The sequence below is a fragment of the Planococcus citri genome, chromosome 5, assembly GCF_950023065.1.
Source record: "Planococcus citri chromosome 5, ihPlaCitr1.1, whole genome shotgun sequence".
Lineage (NCBI taxonomy): Eukaryota > Metazoa > Arthropoda > Insecta > Hemiptera > Pseudococcidae > Planococcus > Planococcus citri.
Window position 1 is genome coordinate 28,826,234 of NC_088681.1, and position 22,182 is coordinate 28,848,415.

General features: G+C 31.2%; 4 protein-coding genes, 1 long non-coding RNA gene and 1 other non-coding gene across 10 annotated transcripts in view; 2 read left to right on the forward strand and 4 right to left on the reverse strand.

Annotated features, from left to right (window-relative positions):
- The window catches only part of ERR (estrogen-related receptor), a 69,222-nt gene extending 68,249 nt beyond the window's left edge, over positions 1 to 973 (reverse strand). Inside the window, exon 1 of one of the 2 annotated variants that reach the window (XM_065365573.1) lies at positions 836 to 973. The gene's annotated coding sequence lies outside the window, so the exon portion shown is untranslated. The remainder of the gene's footprint in view (positions 1 to 835) is intronic. The other variant, XM_065365576.1, reaches the window with a different exon arrangement.
- Positions 974 to 1,076: 103 nt separating this feature from the next.
- On the reverse strand, positions 1,077 to 4,509 carry LOC135846470 (uncharacterized). The gene is made up of 5 exons (XM_065365579.1): positions 2,790 to 4,509; positions 2,574 to 2,694; positions 2,036 to 2,228; positions 1,774 to 1,960; positions 1,077 to 1,619 (listed from the first exon to the last, which is right to left on the reverse strand). Exons 1-5 carry the CDS (start codon positions 2,885 to 2,887, stop codon positions 1,439 to 1,441), a joined length of 780 nt encoding a protein of 259 aa, XP_065221651.1. The 5' UTR covers positions 2,888 to 4,509; the 3' UTR covers positions 1,077 to 1,438.
- Positions 4,510 to 4,944: 435 nt separating this feature from the next.
- On the reverse strand, positions 4,945 to 12,366 carry LOC135846464 (L-asparaginase). Of its 3 annotated transcripts, none has more exons than XM_065365566.1 (15): positions 12,093 to 12,366; positions 11,219 to 11,299; positions 8,928 to 9,054; positions 8,128 to 8,239; positions 7,899 to 8,024; positions 7,532 to 7,742; positions 7,434 to 7,448; positions 6,840 to 6,952; positions 6,582 to 6,767; positions 6,387 to 6,500; positions 6,102 to 6,311; positions 5,899 to 6,023; positions 5,700 to 5,822; positions 5,278 to 5,377; positions 4,945 to 5,193 (listed from the first exon to the last, which is right to left on the reverse strand). In XM_065365566.1, exons 1-15 carry the CDS (start codon positions 12,124 to 12,126, stop codon positions 5,047 to 5,049), a joined length of 1,824 nt encoding a protein of 607 aa, XP_065221638.1. In that variant the 5' UTR covers positions 12,127 to 12,366; the 3' UTR covers positions 4,945 to 5,046. The 3 variants fall into 3 exon arrangements, with proteins under 3 accessions (XP_065221638.1, XP_065221637.1, XP_065221639.1); XM_065365565.1 differs by lacking the exon at positions 12,093 to 12,366 and adding an exon at positions 11,387 to 11,593; XM_065365567.1 differs by lacking the exons at positions 7,434 to 7,448; positions 12,093 to 12,366 and adding an exon at positions 11,387 to 11,592.
- Positions 11,634 to 12,730, forward strand: LOC135846473 (uncharacterized). The gene is made up of 2 exons (XR_010558967.1): positions 11,634 to 11,895; positions 12,071 to 12,730. It is a non-coding gene; the product is annotated as an uncharacterized LOC135846473 (long non-coding RNA).
- Positions 12,438 to 12,509, forward strand: TRNAQ-CUG (transfer RNA glutamine (anticodon CUG)). Its single transcript has one exon. It is a non-coding gene; the product is annotated as a tRNA-Gln (tRNA).
- A 125-nt stretch (positions 12,731 to 12,855) lies between the features above and the next one.
- Positions 12,856 to 21,437, reverse strand: LOC135849069 (glutamate carboxypeptidase 2-like). Of its 2 annotated transcripts, XM_065369225.1 has the most exons (17): positions 21,319 to 21,437; positions 20,878 to 21,138; positions 20,584 to 20,781; positions 18,457 to 18,613; positions 18,249 to 18,365; positions 17,509 to 17,631; positions 17,285 to 17,429; positions 17,113 to 17,197; positions 16,532 to 16,710; positions 16,111 to 16,230; positions 15,824 to 15,970; positions 15,552 to 15,714; positions 15,312 to 15,450; positions 14,992 to 15,217; positions 14,809 to 14,890; positions 14,647 to 14,730; positions 12,856 to 14,571 (listed from the first exon to the last, which is right to left on the reverse strand). In XM_065369225.1, exons 2-17 carry the CDS (start codon positions 21,015 to 21,017, stop codon positions 14,412 to 14,414), a joined length of 2,265 nt encoding a protein of 754 aa, XP_065225297.1. In that variant the 5' UTR covers positions 21,018 to 21,138; positions 21,319 to 21,437; the 3' UTR covers positions 12,856 to 14,411. The 2 variants fall into 2 exon arrangements, with proteins under 2 accessions (XP_065225297.1, XP_065225296.1); XM_065369224.1 differs by lacking the exons at positions 20,584 to 20,781; positions 20,878 to 21,138; positions 21,319 to 21,437 and adding exons at positions 19,124 to 19,256; positions 19,331 to 19,860.
- Between the last annotated feature and the right edge of the window lie 745 nt (positions 21,438 to 22,182).

Consider the following 22,182-nt stretch of genomic DNA (forward strand, 5'->3'; position numbering starts at 1 on the left):
TTGAAAGTTTACTAGTGCCCTTCATGGTGAAAAATTTTTAATTACTAACACGAAGAGCTAACCTTTGGTATCGCCGTTTATCGAAATTTTTAATGAATTTTCTTTTATAGGTACATTTATCGGTCGAGAATTACACGATGGTGCGTTATCGTCGAGCTTTTATGTTTGAAAAAAAAAAAAAAAAAAATGGTGAAAGTTCACCGTGTGATTGGGCAGCTCTGTTCTGTTGTTCCACCACGTAGGGGAATCTTTTTCGTACACTTATCTGTCGGTAGATGTATATAAATATGGAGTTTACATAAGAACATGAATTGTATTTTTAAAATACGAACACTGTGCGTCAGAGCAGTTTTAATTGAACAGGAAACTGGCTCGGTAATGGGTGGAGTGAAAGTTATCGAAATGAAATTTACCATCAGGTGAAAAATTACTCTAAAACGTTACCATCCAAATACGTAAAACTTTTTGTAAATATTGGGGCGTAAGTTGGTTCGAGTATGCGTTTAGAAAAAGTATAATACGTATCTACACCATTATCACTGCACTATCAGCCGTACGAAAGGTGGAGTTCGAGTGGATTTCATGCCTATAAATAGGCTCCGTTGCAACACTCGGTCAAATTGAAATATACCGATGAAAAATGACATGTATCTGAAATAGATTCGCTTCACCGAGTTCAAATATAATAAATAGACGACAAATACGCCCGAATATTCGCACAGATCGAATAATATTAGTATTTTTACCGGTTTTACCAAGTGATTTTTTTCATCGTTCTATTTTTAGGTAAACTTATATTATACGTTAAGGAATACGTTACGTTAAACCGTCTTACCTCGATGAGTAGTTGAACATTATTCTTTCATGATATTGTACTATTTTAATAATTAATTAACTGATAACGACTATAAAACTCATTTCTATTTTTTATGATGATTTTATTGATATGATCATATCACTTTGTCAAAGATAGGTGGGAATATCAAATATCAGTACTTCAACTTCCTGATTATGCCGCTAGGAGTAGCACTGACATGTGTGTTTTGCATTTGGAATTTGGATTGGAACGATTTGGAAACACTTTTAAATTTTATTCAGTTTTTAAAAATTAAAATTTTGTACGTAATTACGAATACCTAATTAAATTAAATTACTTCGTATATTAAAATTAGGCTACTTTTGTAATCATTCTTATTTCTTACACATTTTAGAGATCAAATGACTATGTCATCAACATGAACTATTATTAGGTACAGCTTGATCAGTTTTTGGCAAAAAATAAAAATGGTCAACAATTTTTTTATTAGAAAAAAAAATCAAAAAATTAAATGCTGCGTTTATTTTATAATATAATAACCGCAATTTTTTTTCAAGGGCAGCCTTTTCGTAAGGATTCCGCAGTTATTCACACAGGCCTAAAAAAACGAACCACTTTCAACTATTGATGACTTCCTGCAGACATATTATTCTGAAGCAAAAGTTCTTTGATTCCATTGCTGATACTGTTCTGATTAAATGGGCATTTCGGATACAATACACTACAACTCACATGTTGTTTCCCATTATCGATAGCTGATTTGAATTTCGAACCATCAATTAAGAAACTGATTAAACTGTCACTGAAAAAAATTTCTTTTTCAGCATCATCGAACGAATTGGTGTGTGTAATAATTAGACTAGTATTGAAGTCGACTGATATAAATTGCAAAATTTTTAGCAATATGTAAATGAAGCAATTTTTACTAATTATAACAATAGAACCGTGTAAATCACCTTATTGTATTATCAGTCACATTATTATTATCAAGGTATTCAGCTCGGCTATTTCGACTGCGAGATGATTGAACGTAAGAACAAATTGCTTTCTGCATGCACTCCGAAGAATTAATGTTGTATTCTGACATTATTTTATCAAACTGATACACAATTTGGTTAACACCTTGAGGCAAATCTTCGACGTCTAAAACAAAAAAATATTAGGTTTGACCATTTTTTAAAAAAGAAATTTCATCAAATCAACATAAAAATTTCCAACTTTTTCCACTTTTTCCAAAAGGTGTAGCTCCGTGAGCGTAGTGACCATACGCTGCTAATTCTGGAATAAAAATGTGTATTAATTTTGGAATGAAGAGTAATGCACAGAGTCCAAACATGGATCCTAGAAATAAACCGGCGATGTCAAATTTCTGAGGGTACAATCCGTGGCCTAAGACATGAGGTCCGTATCCCTTGAAACAATGAATTTAAATTCAGTCAGTAGAATAATAATAAAAAATGAATATATGAATGATCAATTCAACTCAAGAGAAATGTAAGTATAAAAAGAGTGATAAAAATGACTGTGATGATTTTTTTTTAAAGATAAATATGTGCATAATTTACACAGTTTTTAAACAATAAAGTCAGTAAGTAACTTGAAATAAGATAATGTTAATCATTTTTTGAAATAATTTTTATTTAATTCGATATAATTCTCTATAATTTTATCAAGTATATTCGATATCTCATTAAAAATGACGGATTAAAGCAAAATACTAGGAATTTTAAAATTAATTAATGTAAGTAGGTATTACCTCTAAAGTGGCACCAGTCGGATACGTGAACCTGGCTACAAGAGGTTTTTCAGAATTCTGAAACGACGATTCTTCGTTAGAAGCGTAATTCAAATAATTCACAGGTTTAGGTGAATTATTCCTAAATAAAATATTTGTATTTTTAAAACCAAAAGGCACAAGGAACGAATCATAATAAGTAATTTGTAAGAAATGAAAATGTAAACAAAAAAATACCTGTTTAGATCTTCAATATCATTAGATATTTCTGCCACACAACTAATTGCAAAATAAATCACATATAACGAAGATAATTTATAAAAAGACAAATTCATTTTGAAGTAGGTATTGGCAAAATAATAAAAAAATATGTATTCTTTATTTCACAACAAGAAAGGTAACTATTCAGCACTATTTTAAAAACTGTAGGTATGTAGGTACTAGGTAGGTATGCCTGTATGTATAAGCACGTTAAGATGTTGACACCAAGCACATCAAAGTAATAATAAGAATGTAATTTAAATCTCAGATTTTATATTTAAATTAAATATATTGTAATAATTATGAAATAGTTATAATATAATGAATTCATGTAAGAATTGTCAACACAGATTATATCAAACGTAGTAAAAGTGCCAACAGCTCGATCACGTCCATCCTTGTATAGTTTAAAATTTACTTTCGTTTTCAGTAAACTGTTCTTCCTGCAACATTGTCTATGGTCACAAACTGAAACAGTTTAATTGTTGGTTAAAAGAGGAGTAAAGCATTGACAAGATCTTGCAATTTCGATATGCATTTTTCACTGATCATTATACTTATAAGCAATAAGAGTTTGTTATTTGAGAAAGATTTGGTTACCTAGCCAACTTTATTGGATACTTGTTTGATATCAATTATCATGAGTTTTGCATTGCTGAGCATTTAACAAAATCTTGCTCATCTTCAGCAATCAAGGTTATAATGAAACGATTTAAATATGTACGTATGTACCTACTGTACCTTAGAACATTGTATTGTGCCCAAAGAGGAAACGTTTTCAATCAATGAGCTGGGTATTGTATGTATTTGTGATCACGAAATATGATGAGTGGCAGGAACATGTAAAATACTACCCAATCAACCTTGTTGATGGACGAATATTCACTAGAAGTCTGCCTGCCTACCAATTTATGTGTACCCTAGGTACACCATTTTTTTCCAAATCGTTTTTGCAGTTCTTTGTTATCCGACAAAAGTTGCATCAACTTCATTCCTATTAAAGGCAGGATTTTCAACAAAAAAATGAGAAAAATATAAAAATAAATACTTATTTTCTTCTAAACCCATACCGGTCTACAAGTTTTACAAATCAACTTCAACTTCACTCCTACGAAAAATTCCAAAGGTATTATAAATTTGACGATTATTTGAATTGAATTGACCCAGACACTTGTTATTCCACAAAAAAATATTCGACTTTTACTTTCTTAATTAGGCATGTAGGTACTACTTAGGTAAAGGTAGTTGGAAAATTTTAGCCAAAAGGAATTCTCAATCCAACAACATGTTTTCATCAGTTGCAAAATTCAAAATGTACATACTTGTCTGTGATTGTGATATTCCTCTGCTAAAATTATGTTTATTGTGATAACGAAGACACGACTGAAAACGTGAAAACTATTTTAATGAGAGGTAAGTAAGTGTAAGTGTTTATGTAATCGATTCAAATTTTTTCCCTTATGAAAACGAAATAAGCTCTTAAGTCCTTGAATGTCTACCTTGTATTTCAGACTTGACAGTATGTTTAAAAAAATTGAAACATTACCTAATAAAAACATACCCACATCAAGCGATAGATTGACGCGATTTTAAACGTTTAATAATGACGCAAGTCATATCAGGGTATTCGTAGAAATTTCACTTTATTATGCAGCTTGTGTAGGTACCTACATTTTCAGCACATTTAAAGCTTATATTTTTTCAAATAGGTAGGAATGGTGTTTGATATTCCTTTCTTGCACCCAAAAAGCACTCTGCCACGCACTTAATACCTATACTGCTTCCAAGAAATGTCAAACAAGGTAAAGCTAATAGAGTTGAAAAATTACTCGATGCTCTCAGCAGGTACCTACGTGTGATTTTGATTTTCCAAAGCATGATTTTTTGCTCCATGTTCTGCAATACCTAACTGATCTAGCTATATTTTTTCAGTTTTTATTCATTGAAATTCATTCTGGAAGACACCTGGATATGGAATTTCTTGGAGAATATTGGTACTTCAAGGGAAACAGAAAATGGAACTTGTCAGAAATTCAACCAGAAATGTACCAGTACGCAAAATGATTTAGATAACGCAGCATGATCACTCTTGACGGTGATTGAATTACGAAAAAGTAAAATAAAAAACCAAATTAGGGAAAAATGTAATAAAAACAAGAGAAATATAAAAAATACTGAGGCCTAAAATGTAACAATATATGGGTAACTTTTGTAAGTAACTGATGATTTTATTTCATGGGGACAGTAATTTTAAAATGTCTGTATTTCTAAGCGATTCGGCGTTTTCCAAAGCTGTTTGACCAAATCTATCTTGAACTTTGGGCGCGACTTCGCGACTCAATAAATACTCTACAACTTTTATATTGTTAGTTATCACAGCCTAAAAAGAAAAAAAATTGAATTAATTAGAATACACCAGCGTTTTGATTGAGAGAGTATTTCAATGATATTCGTAATTTCGTACCATATGAAAAGCAGTACGTCCACTTCTGTCCGGACTATTTAAATCAATTCCAGCCAAGTAGTAAGATTCCAATCTTTCGACTAAACCTTGAGCTGCAGCACTGTACCAAAAAATGTCAACTTACGATTAGAGATCAAGTGAAATAGAGATCAAAATTGTTATTTCAGTAGGTATAAAAGAATTATCAAGGAGGGGGGAGGGGGTGGTGAAAACTATTTTTTGTGATTTAAGATTTTGATTTGAAACAACAAGGAAGAAAAGTAAGTACCACTACCAAAATTTTAATTTTTAATTGATGATCGACGATCGTCTTATTTCTTGTTTCAATCTGTTAAAAATACTTGATGAAAAAATAATCCACAGACTCTAATTTTATACTTTTGAGGTACCTATAATTCAATTCAGTTTTCAAATTTATTCACCTGCACAGTTCTTCTCCAATATATTTCAGGCAACCGACAAAATGAGCTCCACACTTTCTAAGGAATTTGATAACTTCATGATGATCGTGAAGCACAGCTTCGGCAAGAGGAGTACGACCATTTCTGCCAAATTTCATAAGAATGTAATTATTAAATAATACATCAAGTTAGAATTTTTTTATCAAATATTTCAATTTACCTATCCTTTACATGAAGTAAACATCCATTATGGAGTAAATAATTTATCATTGTAATACTTCCTTCGCAACAAGCAACATGCAGAGCTGTTCTGTGATCATAATTCGGCGCATTCAAGTTCGCTCCCTGTTGAATAAAATTACCATGATTATGTTGTGTTTAAAATGAAATCTTAAAATATTCTAGTCATTTTTTTTTACGTACACATGACTTGAGAGTATCTAGTTGACTAATATCTTCTTTAACTACAGCATTTGTGACTAGGGCTGGGAATATAGTATTACTTAATTCCATAACTTCACGTTTCGATGATAATCCTAAGGAACTTCCGAGTACGTCCATCAAGTTGATATTATCTTTATCAGTTTTTATTCTCTCTGTGCTCATTTCTCCTCTTAAGACGGTGCAAAACATCTGCCAAGGTAGGACAATCGTTTAAAAAGATATTTTTTTAAAAATAGGCACCTATTTGAACTGTACTCGAATTACCTCCTTCTTCTTCTCCAAACTCCATTCATTCTTCGTCAGAACGTACGATAATTTAGTCAGTGCTGCTTCAGAAGTCATATCGTAACCACATAAAACTCCAACAGAGCTCAAAATCTATAAAATTGAAATTTTAAGCAATTCAATATTGAAGAAATTACAATGCGGTTTAAAAAAAAGATGTAGCCCATTACATACTTGGCCAGTGGCATAATTACTATGCACTTTGCCAGTGTAACACTGGGTGCAGTTGACAACGATTACTCCTCTCTTGACAGCATTCTTTATTTCTACAATCAAATCTTTACGATTGGAGATGAAATTTCCGGACCCGTAGGTTTCCAAAACAATGCCATCCATTTCAGAGTGTAGGAACGATTTCACCTAAAGAAAAAAAAGTCAATTAGTCTAGAAGTTTTAAAACAAATTTCATATTGTATAATAAAAAACAATTACCAAGTGCAGAGATATGTTGGGAAAAATTCGTAATAGGCCAACATTTTCATTCAATCTCGTTTGAATGGTGAATTTATCCATATTCACGTAACAAAAAATTTCATCGTAATTCACTAAAATGATAAAAAACGCATTGTAAGTAATAATATTTTATAAATTGTCATAATAAAATTTAAAATTGCTGAACATGCAATCATCAATTTGAAAATAAAATAAAATAGCAGGAATTCAAAAAAACTAAAAAGGCAAAATAAATAGGTATAAAAAGCAATCAAAATTCAAAAATCAAATTTAAAAAATAAAAACCAAAAAGCACTTAGCATATTTTCAAGTCGAAACTCGAAACTGAGAGAAAAAAGACATGAAAAATATGAATCAGAATGCGCCGCAAATATTTCAAATACAATAGCAGCGCGCAAATGTATATGAAATTGCCTAACCCAAATAAAAAGGAAACTAGCCTTAGCATTCCTCCATTCCTCCCAAAATAATCCTATTTATCAATACTACAGCCCAATTTGATAACCAATCAAAAGCTTTAGGCCATGATTGTACTTATAAAGCCAATTTTGAAAATTAAAAGGGATTACTTGCTCAGTGCGTAGTTGGCTAAAAGAAAAAAAGGTGACGAGGCATTTAGTCACAATTCATCTTCGTTTTAATCAGATCAAAATTAAATTCTAAAAAATTACCGATGATTTCAGTGCCTAAAGTGACCAATTCAGCAGCATTTGGTGATGTGAATGCATCGAGTGTATTTGAACTAAACTTGATTGTCCTATTGCCACGCATTAATTTATTGTGAAAAAATACAGTAACTTCAGGAATAGTGAAATTGCCGGCAATAATCAAAGACCCAATGAAATTATCGCTGCCATCTGTCCTGGTTTCGTAAATAGGGATCTATTTAAATGAAAAATATCATTAATTAATTGATAAGTAGGTATACTCGTAAGTAGGAACACAAAAAAAAAACGCATTTTAATTTGAATACCGCTTAGGTAAAAGCCATAGAAATTTTTTATCTTGAGTGGGTTACTTTTAGATAAATTAAGCTACCTGTGATCCAGTGATAACGACTGATTTTCCAAGATTTTCAAGCATGAATGAGAGAGCTGAAGCAGTATAAGATAAAGTATCGGTGCCATGCAGTACAACAAATCCATCGTAAAATTCATAATTTTTCTATGGAATTAAAAAAAAAAAATTAGGTAACAAAAGTGAGAAGTTATAAAAATAAATTGATATCTAGCTGCCTATTACTTTTTTTTTCGTTTCCTATACTTACATAAATATCAGTAGCAATTTTATCCCAATGAGAAGATGTCACATTACATGAATCAATCAAAGGATCATATTCGTAAACCGAATAAACAATTCTGCGCATTCGATGAACTTCACTGAAAACCCAAATTTACCACAATCAAAGACATTTCATTCATAACAAACGAAAGTTAGATAACCTCTTGAAAATGAATAAAATTTATACGCAAAACCTGTACAATATTTTTGATAAAGATTATACTTAGTTAAAATACTTCTGTGTTACCTATCTACAGATTATTCATATCTCTATATCAACGAACAGTCTCGCTTAATTAAATTTACAAAAGGTGTGCACGGGCTTTATCGAGTAGAATTCAAGTACAGCTAATTACTCTGGCACGTGAACACCATGAACAGTCATCTGTCGGTTGAATGTTCTCTATAAGAGGCACTATGTCGAATACCTACCTATACCATACAAGTAATGATCTAAAATGACGCAAACGTACCCTTTCACGGGCTCGTACAGTCGAAAAGGTCACATCTATCCAGAATAATAATACACAAAGTCTGATTTTCAAGTAGAAAAGATTACCAATTTATTAGGTACTGTACGATACTTATAAATGAACCATCGTTTTAAAACGACTCAATCACGTTAAGACTAGCGTGATATTAATAAGCAGACTGCAGAAGTCATGTTAGGGAGATTTTTAAAGAACGCAGTAGAAATTGAGAAAATTCCGAGAAATAGATATTTTAAAATAATATTATGATGTATTTACTTATTATGTATTTTAATTATGTAGTTATGATACTTACGGTAAAACTAAGGTCGGGTATGGATGAGCTGTCTCAATTTCGTTTCTTTTGGTCATGTAACTGTGGTCATGAAGCTTAGGATCGGAACGCATTTTGGCTACCATGGTACCCGAACTTGGTGCATAAACTGAAATCCATTAATGAATTTTCAAATTTTATTATTGAAATACAAATTAAAGAAGATACAGGGTGCCCAGAAATATCGAGTACCCCTAAGAAAGTTTTTCATTAAAAATATAGGTTGGCAATGTGGAACAGATGCATATGATTGGTGGAATGTTATCTTTCCAGTCCAACAACCAATCATGTGCTATTATTATTATCATTCACTGTGACCAACCGAAGTATTTTTGGAGAAAACTTTTTTAGGGGTACTCGATATTTCTGGGCACCCTGTAAGCTTACAATTAGATCAAATAGGTAGGTAGCATTTCGAATTTTAACCTACTAAAGGATGAAATTACATCGTTGTCGTCATTATTATTATTATTGTTTTGAAATTGTAAAGCAGGCAGCAGGCTTCAAAGTGAAAGATTTATTTTTAGATACCTAATAAAGCCTGCAAGTTATCTATGTTTTCATACACCATTGGAATATAGATTTTCCTACCAAAACGTAGTATCATAAACCAAACAAAACGTTCAAAATCGATAAAATTTGCCATTATTATCGCCATCAATTTCGGATTGTTTTCTTGGGCAGCCCTTCAATCACTCAAAATCAAATTAAGTTCTTTGGAAAAAACAAATTAATGAAGGGAACTTATTCAATCATTTTAAAAACATAACGTGGATTTTTTTCGACTCTAAGAAATTATAAAATTCTAAAAATTTACTCTATATAGGTAAGTGTACCTACTTATTATATAGAAAATGTAGATACATTATGTAGAATTGTCCAAAAAATTTGAAATTTGCCATGAGATACCTCCACAACTAAGCAAACTTGGATGACATTTTGTAGGTATGTACTTACCTACATGGAGTTACATGTGAAGAAAAAAAGATCAAAAATAGCATCTTTTGCCCTTTGCGATTGAGAGATAATCCTCCCTTCTGTTACGCTTCAAGTCGAATTAATTCAGCAAAACGAGCAAGTAGGAGCAGAGTACAGAAACATAGAGATTGGAAGTCGTGAGTGTAACATTAAACATCACAAGAAAAAGAATCAAGAATGGTCAGCCAGATCAAAAAATTTAAAATAGGTATAGGTAAGTACTAAGTACATTGATGAAAAAATATCGATATTTTAATGAAAATCAAAACTAAATGTTCCACGCTGGAGAAAACGACCTAAAATGATAACTTTTACCATGCATCTGAACTTCTCTAAGTAGGCCAACTTTTTCGAGCTCTCATGGAACATTTTTGGAAACGAAACTATAAATAATTTCGTTGGAGCGTTATCAAATTGAGAAAAAAACTTGATAAATTATTAATAAGCATTTTTATACGAGCTATTTTGAAAATTATTTAAAAAATCGCGAGTGAAGGAAATTGTTATATTTCCTACCTTTTTTCTTCATTTTTTTTTTCAAAACTTTATGTGAGGAACTGAGCAATTGAGCTTGCATGAACTTTTAATTTATTTAAATTTCTTATGAACCCACATCTCAAAATTACGCAAAAAAATATCATCAAAAGTAAACATATTTCTCCTCGTGAAATGAGTTCTATCATTTTGTGAAAAAAATGGTATCAGGTCTAAAAAACAGCGAATTCTTCATTTAGGTACTAATTTTTTCCAAGCTTCCAACGTTTTTCAAAACGTTTCTCAAAAAACTGGGTCACTATGGTCAAATCTGATCACTTTTCCTGTTTCTTCATGTTCATTATTACTTGGTCAAAAAAAAAAAAAATCGAGCATAATATTCTAAATTTTAAATGCGAAATTTCTTGTGATTCGATTTGAAAACAAGGAAAAGTCAAATAAATAAATAGGTAGGTAATTGACTATCTTTTCAATAGGTATCTATTTTCCCCTAAAAAAATTAGGATATTTTTGTTAAATACGTAGGAGACATTTTTCCCAGATCATCTTATAAATAGGGAGAAATAATTTTTAGTTCATAAATTTTGTGTGTTGTGACTTGTGAGCCCTTTAAATTATGACTTTTCTCGTCCAATTTAAGGAGTAGACACCTCATACATAGTTCTTTGGAATGAAAGAGTGAAAAAAGACTTTAATGAACCAAGCAGCGATCTTCTTCTGAATCTTTCAAAATGTTAATCAAGTACCTACCTAAGCTATGTACGTATGCAAATTTTAAAATAAATATCAATAATATTTACCTCCTTCTGCATTTTTCATCATTCCAATAGTTCCTCCAACATATATCACTAAAACGTGACATTCTAATTTTTCTTTTTGACCTAAAATAAAGTTTAAAAAAATAAATCATTAAAAATCCAACTCATCAAGAAATCACCACAAAAAAATAAAAATAAAAATATCACTACCATCGGAAACAAACACCTCCGTTGAATTTAATTGGGGCATACTTTCAAGAAAATTTTTTTTACAAACACCAATGAACCACTCTTAATCAAGACGAAAAGATAACTGTATATTGACTGGTAAAAAATTCACTTTTTTAGTTCACAAAAGTTTAAGTAGGTAAGTGTAGTCTGAAGTTGGTTGTACACAAAATTGATAATGATAATAACCGGTATCAACATTAAGACTATGAGAACGGTCAGTGGTGGGGATAAAATGATGATTAATTAAAACTAGAGGTTTCTTTTCAATTAATTTTTCGTACAAGTTTGCAATGTAAGCATAAAATATTTGAAAAAATGATGACCCTTAACTCGATCTAGTCAAGTTCAATAACCCGTGAAAAAGTGATCAATTGGGGCCGTTCTAAATTTAAAATATCAAGTAAGTAATCGAAAGATGATACGTTTTCTTTATTAGCAAAAGTGATAAAAATAATGGAAACCTACGATTACATAATTTCTATGAGATGGTAAGTACTGTAAGACCATTAAGTTATCGATTAATCTTAATTTTTTATAAATTTCAGATAAGACCACAGGTACAGAAAACTTATTGTGATAACAATGTCATAAAGTAACTTCAAGCGTGTGCATAAGATTAGAAAGGTTAAAAATTGTGAAGATGTATTTCAATTTTGATTTCAGAAACAATAATCGAAGTACTTACCTCGTAGAATTCTATTCAGCACGGTGCCATTCATGTCTTTTGACCACAAACACCTCGCACAAATTTTGTGTTTGGAAAACGAAGAACTGATGATGAATTTAGTCCGGCGGTGAAACTAGACCGGAATCAATAATGGTAGACTGCGTGACGAATTCATGTCGTGACGTCACTTTCATTACAATTTTCAGCACCTGATTGTCATTTTTAGTTAATTGGAATCAATTCTAAAATTAATTCGTTTGAAGTTTTCGGCAAACCGGGGTATTTTGGATTATTTCACCACCGAAACGGAACGCGGGTGGGGATACCGTTTATAATGCTTGCTAGTGGCCTATCGCGTACGTAGGTCCCATGGTGTAATGGTTATCATTCTGGACTCTGAATCCAGCGATCCGAGTTCGAATCTCGGTGGGACCTGTAATTTTTTTTACTGAAATATAATTTTTTTAGACTCTAAGGTCCCGAATACGTCGTGTAAATGAGGTTTTTGATTTTTTACAAAACAATTTCGTAATATCTTCGGTTGTTCTATTTCGCCATCATCAGAATTCATGTTTTTATTGCGTGATATTCTATACCTACCTAATGGTTTGTCAATATGTTAACGATGAAATTTATTAAAATTTAATTAGTTTTGATTGATGTATTTTTCATTTTCTTTATCCTGTTGAATTTACGTTACGTAGAGGACGTTCACATTGTCACATGACAAAAATATGCTTTCAAAAATTCTGTATGAAAGTGAAGAACTTGTAAGAAGAAATTTTTCTCTTTATAAGCGACATTTATTTAAAATTCAACACACACATGAAACGAAAACAAAAAAAAGAAATACATATGAATAAAATGAAATAGTTACAATTTTACATAGGCCTTGGTATACATAGGTAAGTATTATAGCATATTTCATTCATTTAATATGTAGAATTCTATTCTACGACAAGCTAAATAAAACGTTTAAATATCATTATCATTGATCATCTTTCAAGTTGAGATTCTTTTCCTTTGAAAAATTACACTGTATATTGGATTTATTACGTATTCGGAGGTCACAGCCGAGTAAAAGCCTATGATGAATGATTCAATTGCTTAAAAAATATGCAGCAATATTGATTTTTCAAGGTACCTAAGTATAAAGATACAAGTACACGTATTCTAGTTATGTCTTGAAGTATGATCAGTATAATCCAGAAAATGATTTGAATTCTCAATTTCTCATTATTTTAGGATACAATGAGACAACTCCATGATAATTTTGATTTAGAATAAAATTGAGCATTGGTTTAGGGTTAGTGGACAATCACAAAATTTATCACATCGAATGATTTTTTTTTTTAACAGAATGGTAACTTATTTTTAACATCAAGGTTGCCTTATTCTCATTGAATGAAATGAATAAAGTTGAAGATATGTAAAAAAAAAACAACAACAAACGAACGAATAAAAAAAAGATACGTCATGTTTATAGACATCCCCCGTATTGTCTTTGAAAATTTTCAGAATAGGTAAGTACACGTAATTAAATGATAATTATAAATACTCGTAGGTACATTCAATAGCTATGCTAATTTCTTGAAGAATACCTACCTACTTCGTACATATATTTCATTGGTAATGGCTTTTACTATAATAATATTCGTACCTAATAACGTAAAAATCTCACTATAGAAACAGGTGTAAATATCTAAACCAGAGTAAAGGTTGTAGAATCTTCATGCAATGTAGGCTAATAACAGTCAATAAGCTTTTAGAAATGCCATCGATTTCAAGGTGGATATGTTTTTGGGTCGCATTCAACGTAGGTATATTTTATAATTTTGAAGAAGAGGGAGAAGAAAGTAATTTGATTTTAATGGCTTTTTAATTGATATGTCAAATTTTGACCGAGAATAGCGAAGAATTTTGTTATTTTTTGCAACGTTAGATTGCCATTTTTTGCCCTTTTTTTTCCAAAATGTGAATTTTTTAACATGAAAACACGTGTTTCAAAATTACGTTTAATAATCCACGATCTGAAGATTTTTCCTTAGAGAAATTTGAAATCTTCAATTTTTCAAATATTCAAACAATTTACATGCTAGAGATTTGATTTAATATATCAAATGTAAATGCAACATTTGGGTAGGTATGTACTTATCAATTTAAAGAACGGACAATAAAATAGGTAAAAATTGGTAAAATCATGCGCGTAATCGTCACTTCGTCGCAAAACAAAATTTGCTTCTGTCAGCGCAACCACCTCCTAAATACAGTTAGGTACCTAACCTATTAGTTTTCGTTGGCAGTACATTTCAGCTGTATGATTTATTCGTGATTCATTCACGAGCTAACTTCATTTAATAAAAAGTTGATTTCATCGACACAGTTGTGAGATTTTTTCAGAGCTTCTTTTAAGTTACTAGTGTTCGATTGAGCTCCGCTTAAAGCTTGTTGTAATGATAAGAAAACTGGATACTGGGTTTCTATCGATATTGGCAGTCTGAAAATTGAAAAGACGAGTCGTCATACGAGTCATGTTACATGTTCTCGATCGATTATAAATACGATAATTTACTTGTCAACTTCGTTCAGTTCATTGCATCTTAATAGTCTGTAAATTTGCATCAATTTATCGTTCAATATCCTCAATTCTAATAATCTGTATATTGATTAACATGAACTCAATTAATTTATAACACATCAAGAGACATATTTGATATTACTTAATAGACATTACTTGTAATCGTCGAATGTTTGAAAATTACTTTGGAATGATGTAATATTGGAAGCCAGATTGCTCAATGAGTCGCCAAAATGTTCTAGAAAAATGAAAGCTCATTTGAAGATATGAGTAGGTACTAGGTAGGTACAAGTGTTGATGGAATCTTAACAATGATTTCTTTATAGGGTTTAAACTTACTGAAGCTATCTATTATATTGATATTTTTCAGGTGTTTTTCATTTTCAGAGTATAATTTTTCATAGAAATTATTGAGAATTGAGCCATATGCGGAGATATTCAAGGGTATGAGTAAACTATTGGCATGTGAAAACGTCAATAAAGTCCATAACTGATCGATTGCGTTTTCGTATTCGAAGATATTCACAGCACCGCTTGCATTCTCATTCGTATTAGGTTTATTTTCCTGTAAAAAATGAACGCATTATGTGAAAATGAATAATCATATCTTATGTCAGGTACCTATGTTACAAAGAAATGACAATACAATATTGACTTACCTCATTGGTGTATCCCACGCTGAGAATTGGTATTTCAAAAGAATCAAATAATCTATTTTCGATTTCAGAATCTGAACTTTCAAATTTTGGATTTATTTGTGATCTCGTCAAATTGGTTTTACTGTTTAGAATTTGCTGCCTATAAAAAAAAAAAAAAAAAAAAAAAAAAAAAAAAAAAAAAGAAGATAGGTAATTCAATATTTTTAATATTTGGCAAATTCGACAGATTTGTTTGCTGACCTGTAATCGCTGTAGATGAATTTTTTCTGAAGGCGCCATACATCAAAAAGAGATTTTCTTTCACCTACTTTTTCTTCAGCGTTTGGATTTTCAACTAAAGCAGAAACACGTTCGAATAAATCCATCAATATTGGACTCGATTTTACGTTCAGATATTCCAAACCTAAACAAAATTAATTTTCAAAATTTCAAGTCATCTGTTTCAACGAAGTGCATTTTCAACTTCAGGTAAGTAAGAGTATAGGTGTTCTACATTCATAAATTATGCCTACCACTCATTGATTTTCTTATATCTAAATACGTGACCGCTCTTTCTTTAATAATATGCTTATTCATCTGTGCCCAAGAATCTTCTGAATACATTTCAGCTTCTTCTAAACCAAAACTACAAAATACTACGGTTCTTTTTGGATTCCATCCTAAAAAATAGGGTATAGGTACGTAAATAAATTAAATAAGTAGGTATGATATAAGCAATAACCTGGTGACAATTAGGAAGTAATCATCATTAGGTACTGATCTGTATTAGAAAAATATACTTAGATAATTAGATATATACCCTCATTAATTTTTAATTCTGATAATGTTTTCGACACCTCCATTAAAGTACTGGTGCTTCCAAAAGTTTTTTCGTCATTTTTCAATGTTCTTCTTCTATTTCCAAGTATAATGTAACGATCTGGTTCACAGATAAAATAAAATTGATTCAAAAAATTAAAGCAGTTTAACAGAAGCAATAAGATCACCAAAGTGATGTTTTATTATCAAAATGTTATCATTTTAAAAGTAATTTCGGAATTAGGGGGTCATGATATTACGTGTTTCATCGTTTGCAATTAGGTATCTGGTTTCTTTTTCTTTTCACGTTTTTACGTTTGAATTGCGATTCAAATTTTGTGAGAAAAATTAAATTGGAGTTGAAAATTTTCTCATTAAATGATAACAAAAAATTAAGCATTTTGAGGGTGACTGCTGCTTACCATGCTCGTGACTGCCTTTTAAATACGCAGCAATATCGTAACTTGTGTAATTTACGTTGATAAAATACGAATACAAAATTAGGTTGCCACTTTGAAATACAAATCCTGGTCCAATGGAATACAGGGCGTTCAAAGAACCTCGCCATGAGTCTGGAGATTTATTAATAACAGCCATTTCTCTGAAATAATTATTTTTCATGTAGTAGGTACTTACTATAGTTAGATAGAGGTAGACAATAATAATAGGTAAGGTAAAGTGCCCAGATGTGGCAACTTTGATTTTTTAAAAAAATTTATTAAAAATTGAAAAATGCGCTTTGGCCTCTGAAATTTTGACTGTAGATGTATGTTTGCATGCTCTTCCGATTCAGCTTTGTTTGCAAATATTTTCTATGATTGCAATAATGTTGAACCTTTCATTACAAATCATCAAACTCACCAAATTCCCTACTTGGCTCTTAATTTTTCCAGTGTTGATCACTAAAAAGACAACTTTGGGGTACACGTACACATTGCCTTATTTTGGACACTTGAGCTCAAACATAAAAATATGAAGCAATAATAAACGCAGATGTACCCACCTTAAAATATTTTGAGCTGTCATCGCTTCAATTATTTGAACAGGGATACCGTTATTGTCATAAAGTGCATCTTGCTGACGTATTTCTGCAAGCAGAAAACACGTTAAAATAATTTTAATACAATAGCTTAACGAATGCATTACCTACAGACAGATACTAAAATAATAGGTACCTAAAGAGTTGTACACTTTTTGTAGATTGGCCAAAAGTGTAGGTGATATTTCTTCGGTCACTGTAAACATATCAACGTACGGATATTGTTGCGGATCAGCGAATAACAAAACTCCATTAACGCCTCTTTTCAAAGCAGTAGTTACCTGTGAATTTATGACATGAATTTTACTCGACTGACGATGTCTTTTCTTATAAAAATCATCATTCAAAATAGGTACTTACTTTTTCTAAAATTGGTATTTTGCCCAATCTTAATAAAATTATGCAACCTCGGAGAGATATCCCTTTCTCCATTAAATAGTTGAAATCGTCTAGTGTGCCATAGTTCCCATATACTGGTAATCCCTGAAAAAATAAACTGGTCAGCAATCTACTGATTTAGCTACAGCTACTTCAACTTTTATGCCTTTTTTTATTTTAAAAAAAAAAAAAAAATTAAAAAAACTATAATAGGTAATATAATATGTTCCTACTTATTTATAATCTGATGAATGTAAATTTTTTCAAATCCAAAAATAATACTTTTAATGATTTTGAAAGTTGTTTTTCTTTTTCTTAGAGAAAATGTGCAATTCTTTTTCAGTAAATAAAATTTGAGCTTGATGGAAGTTGACAAGCTGTAAAGTTCCCAAGTGAGGTTGTAGAATTCATGTTTAAATTTTTTAAAAGTGAGCGAAGGCGAAAAAGAAATACAAGTAGGTATTTTTTCGCCAACATTTGATATTTTAAAATTTTTTATTCGAGTTTTAAAAAGGAATAGGTGCCAGGTGCCTAATCGTGAAAATCTAAAATCTCACTCTTCAGGCACCGTTTAAACACGTGAACGCAAATCTTCTTTTACTTATACCCACTTGATCAATTTCAGATAGGTATTAGGTAGTCGGTTATTGATTATTGTTTATTTTAAGACGTTATTATGTGCACTTGAAATTTCTTTATGGATTTGTCTAAATTGTACTTACTGAGACGCGATTGGTGACATTTTTAATCTCACTGGCATCATCTGGAATTACATACGTGTACGTAGCGTTTCTGGCATTACGATATCTCAACTCTCCTTTATCTACCACTATTTCCAACTGCAATTAATTTTCATAAATATTTAATTTATAAGTAAACAATTTAGGTACTTGTGCTTAATTTAAAGTCGGTAGTTTTGATGCACCTTACCGCATCTGGGGAGTATTTATTTTTGAAAGTAAGCAATAAATTTGAAGTACTTATAGGTGATATCTCGTCAAATTGGTATTTTTCGAAGTGTTGTTTCAGAAGTAACGCTTCTTCGTAATTTGTGTAGATAGTTATTCGATTCGACGCATTGGAATCTCTAAAAAATAAAAGCATCATCATTTTCTGCAGTTTTTTTCTTTTTTTAGCTTAAATTACCATTTTAGAGTGATATAGTGAGCACGTGAGCAGTTATTAGCAGAGCATGTGATCCAATCCAAACAGGTGTGAAATGTGTGAAATAATTGAATAATTTCACAACTGAGTTTGATTCGAATCAATTAGGTGTTTTAAAAAATAAATCAATTCTCAGTAGACCGAGGGAATCTGATCAAGATCTTCATTTTACATTGGATGTTAAAATAATTGCCTACTTGCGCCGTAAATATGATAATGCTTAAGCGATAATGTTGTATTGAGTAGGTAACTATAGATAGGGCGGTGGAGGTGAGGGTATGGTTTTCGTTGATGCAGAATTATACATTGGATTAAAGTTAGGTGTTGAGTTTTTATAATTGAGTGACGTAAAGCGACAATCTTAAGCTTTTGATTAGTGATAATGGCAATTGATTTCAAACATTAACACAATAAAACTGCCAATTTGATTTACTTATTTGATAATTCTAATTTTCCAAGTACGTCAGCATATGTGAAATCTTTCCCAAAATTATCTCGATTTTGATCTGAGATATTACAAGATCGAACAGGATGAAGTGGTGTTTGTCTCGATCCCAGTAAATAACCTATTACATTTTTCAACGTTTGAACTCAAATTAGAATTATTCTACTGGTAAAAAAATTAATCATATACACTTACCCAAAATAACCGATATAAAAGATACCGAAAAAATACACGAAAAACAAAATCGTTTCGATACAACTTCGGACGGATTATCACAGGTTTGTGACTGAGGAAAACTAAGCACGCGATTCATGTTGCCGATGAAGGTAAACAGACACAATAATAGGATGACTTTCTTCTCACATTTTAATTTTATTAATAAGCCGAAATTAGAGAAAATGATAACGCCGGCAAACATTAGTTTGCAACAAAAACTAACAGTACGCGCCAAAAATCTTTCATAACATTAACTAAAATAAAATTTTCGTGTTTTTCTCCCTCACTCGTCCATACAACAGACAGAATTAATTATTTTACCAGCAATAATACAACGTGTACGTTGGTTATATTTTTTTTTCAACTGGACAATTCAAGAACCTATGCGATCGGCACGGGAAAAGAAAAACTTCTGTTTAAAGAGTAAAGTGTTGACGGATGTATCAGTTAAGTAGAAATGTTCCAAGGTTTATGTCACAAAGCAGATTTGTTTTCTTTGGCAAATGTTAAAAATTGAAGGGGCTATAGGATTGCAAATGAGTTTAAATTTATTACTTTGTTAAGAATAATATATATGTATAACGTGGAAAATTTTCACATTTTAGTCTTGCCAATAAGTTACATTTTTACCAAATGAATGAAGAATGAATCGAACATTCAACTATTATATTTAAAAATATAACGAGTGAGATTTCTAGAATTCTTGGATCTTCATCAAAAATAAATTATGCATATATTGTGAATTATTCGATAATCTTTATAGACTTGAATTTGTGATGTGTAAACTTAGCACATCGGGTAGGCATACCATGAAACAAATCAAAAGATGATCTGCCACTTGAGAAATTGAATTAATTTTTGGTAATTCAATGAAGTAAATTATCAACACCCATTTATCACTATACTGATTAGGATTAGGTACTTCGGCTAGGTACCTAATTGAACAGATATTTTCAATTTTCATCAAACATCAATGATCTATTAAATAATTAGGTAGGTACCTATTTATTAACAAATATTCATAGGCCTCTATTCCAAAAGTCGTGTGTATAAATAGTCACATGCGAAATAAATAGACACTCGAAAGCATTATCCTTGGGACAAAAATGATGTATGTTATTTGGCAACACTCCATATATGAGTGAAAATATTCCACGTTGTTGTACTTTCAATTGAATTTTCGATTTTTCATCTCTTATTGAACCGAAAAGATAACAAAGAAAAATACGTACGTTTGATGAACGTTTATGGAACGTTGAAATATCTCTTGCACGTCGTGTATGGAAATTGTTCTATCTGCTGGAAGTACGTTGAAAGAAAAACTTATTCGTCCAAATATAAAGAAACCAATGAGAAATCCGAAGGTAAATAATAGAAAACCGCAAAATAGCATGGATTTCTTCGTATATATTTTATTTCCATTTCGTGGCCTATTTCAACAAACAAATTTTCAATATTATATCTTCGAGAGAATTATGAATGTTAATTGTTAGTAGAAAGAATAATGTAAAAAAAAAATTACAAACCAATATTTAAATTTAGACAAGATACTGTTTAATGGTTCAACTTCGTCAGTAAAAAGATCTTCATCGGATAAAGTTTTGAAATGTGAATTGTTGTTAAATTTTGTTTCTCGCATTGTAATCAAAGGAGCTCCCGACATCATCGAAATTCAGGTTATGGTTGAATTCTTTGATGGATGAAAGAATCTTCTGAGATAGCCTAGATCACTATGATGTAGATAATGATTTGATACATTAGTAAACGTATAAAGTTTTTCTTATTTTCTGAAAAAAGAAACAGAAACATTCGAGACATGCTATAGTCAGCTCGGTAGTAGTAAGTAGACTAGACACTTATGTAAAGGTGCTCAGAGAATAGAATGATTCAAATCTAATTTGAGGTTTCCCAGGTACCTTGTAGTCATCATACGAGCTACAATTAATAAAATTTCTGTAAAAGCTTACCTTTTAAAATTTATTCAAGTGAACATCTGTTAATAAAAATAACAATAACATTTTATCTAGGTATTAAAGTTTGGTATCGTTATCAGTTTCAGCGCAATATCATCTCGTTTTTCGCTGAATTTTAACGATTTTCAGTGGGTCTGTCAATTGTGGGTGTTGAATTTTCCGCCACTTCCGTTGTTTTCACACTTTTCACGTTATTTTCCTTCAATTCTCATCCGCAGGTTCGCGCATGGCACAACAAGCTTCGAAATTTAATTTTGTCCATTCTTTATTGCACCATGTACCTTGACTCTCTTGAGTGAATTTTATTAAAATAAAGAAACATTTTTCTATCCATTATGCTAGTATAGTAATTCAGGATTCAGCAAAAAAGTTATAAAAATTTAAAGATGAATAGTAAAATTGAAATTGTTGGTTTTTCTCTGCGGTTTTTACGGATTCACTTAAGGCTATTCTCTACCCCTGTTATCAGTAGCCAGTAGCGATTTTTGATGAAAACTACGAACTTTGGCCGGGGATTGTGCGAAAACTACTGGACGGATTTTCGTGGGGGTTTGGTTTATTTTACTCAGAAAACATTCAAAAGCGAGGGTATGTCGAGATATTTTTGATTTATGTCATTTTGTGGCCGTCATTGGGAATTGAATGGAGGTATTATTGATGCTCAGATCTCCGTTGGAAAAGCTAAATTGGAAAATATGGCTACATACCCTCGCTTTTAATGATAAATTATTAGCATTGGTGAAAAAAAATTGAAAGAATTTTGAAAATTCACGGAGAAATCCCCGTCTGAAGTTTAGATGGGAGCGGGTCGCGGGACATAAGTACGACTAAATTCGTTCACTCGATTACATGCAATCT